We start from the raw sequence: 5,541 nt of genomic DNA on the forward strand, positions 1-5,541 counted from the left end.
GGGGCGCGCCGCGCCGCCGGGGGCCCAAAGGAGGTTGTTTTGCGGCTGGGCCGGTCCTGGGCCGGCGCGCGCAAGAAACAAAGACAGACGCAGGTAGTCCCCGGTCCGGCCCGCGCCGCGCCGCCCGCTGCTTGCTACGCCGTGCGTGGGAAAGTGTTCAATTAGACAGGCAAGCTCTGCTCGCCCCGGCCCCCGCCCAAGCCGGACCGGAGGGAGGGACTCATACACGGGAGGCGGCCCTATCCGTCACTGCCGCGCTCGGCGCCCCGCGCCCCGCTCGCACGACTGTTCGGTCAGCTGTCCGCGCGAAGAGGCAGGCGGTGTGAGCGTGCGGCACGCTGCTGCTGCGGCGTGCGGCTCCAGATCGAGATTAGATGGGATTGGATTGGGCGATTAGACTTTTTCACGCCGGCGCTCTCCTGCCCTGCCACATGTAGGGCGCGGTGCGCCCGGCGGCCCTCCCCGCGGCCCCCAGGAGGGCCCCCAGGCTCGTGAGGTGTGTCCCGCGGTGTCCCGCGGCGGCCGCACAAGTGTTTGGCGCCGGCCCAACCCTGTGCGGGCCCTGGGCCCACCGACAGGCGCCTGGCAGCGGCTGCCTGCGCGCGAGTGAGTGAGTGTCAGCGCCGGTCAGCGCGGGAGATCGCCCCGGTCCAGACAGCGGGCACCAGGCGATAGCGATACCATTTCGCAGTAAAAGGACGCGCATTTTCACACCGCTCAGTGAGGTGTTATCTATCACAATGTAGTTTTAAGCCGCTTAGTTTTACAACCCCTAAAATTTATCCCGCACTCTACACCCTCTCCAGCGTCGAAAAAGGGGGAGGGGGTTTAATCCTACGACGCGTGCCCTCGGGCCCTTCCCGCCCAGGTTCTTTTTATCGCTCTCAAACACCTCTCCATCCAGACCCGAGCCGCCTGCGGGCGCGCACCTCTCGCGGCCTTCCGCGGCTTGTGGAGTGTATCCTGGGCGGCCTGCCTCGGCCAGCCCGCTCGTGATAAGCCACCAGGCCGAGCCAACCAGCGGGCTGCTCTGTGTCATAGACATTAGACAGCAGCCAGCCAGCCGCCCGTACGAGTGTCGCCCCACCCTTCCTCTACGACAGGGTGGGGGATAAGAGGGTAGATGTTTAAATTTAAGTCAGTTTCCAGTGAAGGACCCTCTGAGTAAAATCTTTAGCATGCTGTGTTAGTAGTTAGCTCAGAGGTCGAACAAGTTGTATTCGTCAAGAAACTGGTCTTTTAATGGAAACCCGTTACAAAGAAGAACAAAGTTTTCCATTTTCCATGTCTTAATTCATAGGATTTGTCTAGAATATTTTTTTGGCGTTCGTATTGGACCAACTTCACCCAAATTTTCTGCATGTTTTCAAAAATCACACTGTTTTAGTGAGTATCGTCGGCCAATTTAATTTTACAATATTAAATTGCTCATTTGTGTCTTTATTGGTAATTGTCGGGTAGACACACGGTGTTGCATAAGCCCGATTGTGCGTTTTCTACGGCTCCTACAATTTAGCTGGAGTGGCTAAAAATAGCTGAGATGGCTTACATTCTCTGCCAATCCAATCCAGTTTATCTATTTTCCCCCATGGATCCGCCGAATCTTTTATCACCGGCTGCTAGATGGCCCCCGGTGCGAAACTTTTTATTTTTCTGAAGCAGGGAAGAGTTGCCGCTGGCCGGTCGACGCGGCGCATGGGCCCAGTCATAACTCGGCGACACTAACAGCGCCCGCCGGCCGCTACTCCAGAAAGCACTCTGTCGGTAATTGCGAGCTATCGGGCTTATCACGGGGCCATAAGGATGATAAGGGCGTGTGGCTGCCACCGGGGGCCGCGGCCGGCCGCGCCGCACCACCACTATACCGCCACTTGTAGCGGCGGCGCGGCGTGGCCATGTGAACAGCGGGGCCGGCGCCTCGCAACCTGTAGAGCGGGCAGCAGCGCGGCAGGCTGCAGCGTTCTGAATTACATCCACTTGGCCCGCCCCGCCGCGCCCCGCCGCGCCCCGGAACCCGCTCCAGCCACCCCGCTCCAGCAGCGCCGAACACCCTTCGGCAGCGCGCCCCGCCGCGCCCCGGAACCCGCTCCAGCCACCCCGCTCCAGCAGCGCCGAACACCCTTCGGCAGCCCCTGACTTATGCGCGACACGGCGGTACACACACTCACACGCGCGGAATACGTGGCTTTGATCGGCGATGCGGCTCGGGCGGCTCGGGACGCACATGGATGAGGATTTAAGACGTGCGGGGCCGCGGGGCCCCGTTTCTCTACGCGATATAATTTTCTTGCGCACCTGCGCGTGGGATCCATAACTCGAGGCCCGGTAAATACATCCCGTATCAGCCTCTTATTGGCGGGTGGGAAACTGTTTTGGCCGTTGTGGCGTGCATCTAGTTGTGCACGAGTGCACGTACAAGTGCACGGGCGTCTCGGTCATCCGCCCCGTCCGCCGTTCTCGCGGTTCGTTGTCATGTTGCCCAAATGAAACTAAACAATCGACGGCCCAAACCGCGAATTTTTCGCACTACCTATACACATGAGATAGGAAAGGGCGGAGGGGTGTTTCTTACGTGACCCATATTATAACGCTTCAATCCACTCATCGCGTTGAACGAAAACCCTGCTGTGTCTTTTCCCTGTCGAGTTGTACGGTTTTGTTCATGTTCACGCCATTTCTTTAGAGCGCTCTATTGGCGTGCCGAGTCCCTGGGCGGGCCTGCTGGACTCACCAGTGGCGGCGGGGGCACCATCACAACTGCACTGTGGGCACGTCAGGCTGGGGGTTGTTCGTGGCGGGCGGGGGCGGGGCGGCTGGGGCGCGGGGTGGGGTGCTGCTGGGAGCCTGGGCCTGGGCCACCTGGGCGGCGCCGCGGGCGGACGGCGCCAGACTCGCGCCGTTTCCACGACAACGCTGCAGTGTTGCGACAGAAGCAGTAGTGTACGTCCTGCCGGCGATGGTGGTGGCCTCCTCGACAACGCCCGCTCTCTTGGGTGGAAGTGGTTGTGGTGCTTGCTAGTGTTTGAACGGTTGGTTGCGCTTCCCGCTTAACGGATTCATCCGCTGACAAGGCAGGATGTAAGCTGTCGGGTTTACTGCGAAAACAACGCGCATACTTTTACTCAGCATACATACCATCCTCCCACCGCAACACAAGCATTCCTGCCCTCTCTCCCTCTTCCCCTCTCTTCCTCTCTCTTCCTCTCTCTCCATCTCTCTTCCTCTCCCGCTCCCCCCTCACTCAAGTTTCGACTGTCCCCCCTGGTGTGACACGTTGCCTCCCCCTTCTCCCTCCCCCTTTTCTCTAACACCTGCCGTGCGTGTCCCGCCATTAGGACAGCCGCAGCCGCGCTGCTGTCCAGAGTTTCTCTTGTTTCTGCCGCCGTGTTATGATGAGGCGCAAATCACTTTGCGCGTGTTATGCCCCATTGTCATGGACCATACGCGGGGAGGGGCGGGGCCGCAGTCAAAGCAGCGCTGCGGGACATGCTGCTGGCGTGAGCGGCTGCCTGCCTCGCGGGCGCCCGTTGGCCCCGCGGCTGGCGGTGTCACTGCGCCGCCGAGTGTTTGCCCCCCGTAGGCTGCTGGGCCAACACTCAGTGCACCGGCGGGAGCTCTTTTGTCGGCGGCCGGGGGCCCCACCGACACACGCCTTGTGTGACGAGCACTCCTGCACCGTGCGTAGCTCATGAGCCGCCTCGATTCACTCCGCCAAAGTGAAGTAAGCGGACTGCAGCAGAAACCGCTCGAAAACAGTGTGCCCGAGGGGCCAGGGGGTGATTTCCGAGGAGTTGTTGTTGGTTGTCGTGGAGGAGCCAGGCTGGCGGTTGGAGTCGCTAGGACTTGGAGGGGAGCGCGCGCACGGGGGCCAGGACTTTACTGCCGGAGCGCACGCGGGACTTTTCATCAGCCCGGCCTGGCCTGGCCACTGTGCCGCGGCCAACGTATTTGCCTTTCCCTGGTCTTGGTGGTCTTGCGACACGAGCAGTAGCGGACCGACGTCTGTTTCTGTATCTCAACTGTCCATCGCACAGTCGGCCGGTCTTACGAAGTTGATCCGCGCCGGTCCCGTGTCGATTTTCAGAGTGATTGGGCTCCCAGCGTCCCACCGGCGGTGAGGTGTCGTCGTGGAAAAGAACACCACAAACCGCCAGAAGCGAAAGCATCAGTATCACAACTTCATTATGGGTCGGAAATACGAAATAAATGGAACACAATGGACCTAAAGTGAATTGCCCGTATTATGCAATAAGAGGCGGGGCTGGCGGGCTCGCTGTGTCCATAGTGAAGCCTGTCCTATGGCCGCAGCTGGAAGCGGCTGCAAGGCGGTAGCTGGACAGCAGCCGGTCCGGTCCGTGCGCGAGGTGTCAACTAGAGCAAGCGCGGCGCGTCGGCTCGGGTTTGTCGCCGTCGAGTCGACTCGTCGTGACGGACAGCCCCGCCTCCAGGCGGCATGCTGCCCCGAGCGACCTCCCGGAGGAGGCCTCGCTTCCTGTCCGATGGAAAGCGGCTGCCGCCGCGTCCTGGAACGGGGGCGTGGGGTGATCAGTGGTGATCAGGGCGGGCGGCGGGGGCGTCGTCTTGTCCTGCGCCAGGCGAAGCTGCATCTCGTCCCCCGGGGCCGATGAACACACACAGTTGACTCGCCCGCCGCGGCCTCACAGTTTGCCCACAGTCGACGCTGCTCTGCTCGGCCGCCGCGCGCCGCTGCAGGACAATTACTTGGCATGCTGGTCGCGGTGCGGTGGCCATTCGTCCACGTAGCGGCGGGCTGGTCGGGGCCGGGTAGGCCGTTTGGTTCGGTCGGTTTGTCCGGTAATCGTTCGCGCGGGCCGCTCGCGGGGCGTGACCGGGGCGTTAGCTGGGCGTTACTGCGTGACTGGCGACGGTGGCACGCCCCCTCCCTCCCCTGGGTCGGGCTGCGGGCTCCGCGACGCGGGGGAACAGGGGGGGGGGGATCAGGCGCGCCTCGAAAATGTCAGAATGATTATCCGGTCGGTGACCAAGCACGTTGTGATGTGATAGGACGACTCCATCGCCCGGCCCGGGTGGCGGCGCGTGGCGGCCGAGCCCTCTGTATCATTTGACGTCGTGGTGGTGACCGTCCTCCCCCTCCCCGCCACTCCCCGCCCGCCGACACTACCGCACCACCGGTTTGTCTCTGCAGCATGTCTGTATTAGGCAATGCCGTGGGTGGAGGGCGAGGGCTGACGTGCATGTATTCGGTTGTTTCCTTTGCCGCTGCGCTTGCTCGTGTGCATGCCCGCAGCCGTGCCTGCAGCCGCTGCTGCTGCTGCATTGCCTTCCCGTATCCAGGCAGCATCGGCTCAGCCGCGCCAGCAGTGAGCGGGCCGGCGCAGCCCCGCCGCCCTGGCTGCCCTGGCCCTGCTAGCCTCGCTGACACGAAACGTAGAGAAACTCGGCTTGCAGGAGCAGCAGCCCCGACGGGGCCCCGACGACGGGGCAGCTGGCGTCCCCCAATGTTCTTTTCTCACGCTTCGGCATCGGCCCTTCTCGTGGACCCGGTCCACCTGAGTATCG

The 5,541-nt window shown here is 62.2% G+C and overlaps 1 protein-coding gene across 2 annotated transcripts in view; it reads right to left on the reverse strand.

Moving 5' to 3' along the window:
* LOC113203988 (uncharacterized protein DDB_G0271670-like) overlaps window positions 1-2,817 on the reverse strand; it is a 33,569-nt gene extending 30,752 nt beyond the window's left edge. For both annotated transcript variants that reach the window (XM_052277484.1, XM_052277486.1), the window contains exon 1: window positions 2,732-2,817. In XM_052277484.1, coding sequence (XP_052133444.1) covers window positions 2,732-2,752 — 21 coding nt within the window. In that variant the 5' untranslated portion in view covers window positions 2,753-2,817. The remainder of the gene's footprint in view (window positions 1-2,731) is intronic.
* Window positions 2,818-5,541: the final 2,724 nt, after the last annotated feature.

The sequence above is a fragment of the Frankliniella occidentalis genome, unplaced genomic scaffold (genome assembly GCF_000697945.3).
Source record: "Frankliniella occidentalis isolate FOCC.00 unplaced genomic scaffold, Focc_3.1 Scaffold10, whole genome shotgun sequence".
In the NCBI taxonomy this organism is placed as follows: Eukaryota; Metazoa; Arthropoda; class Insecta; order Thysanoptera; family Thripidae; genus Frankliniella; species Frankliniella occidentalis.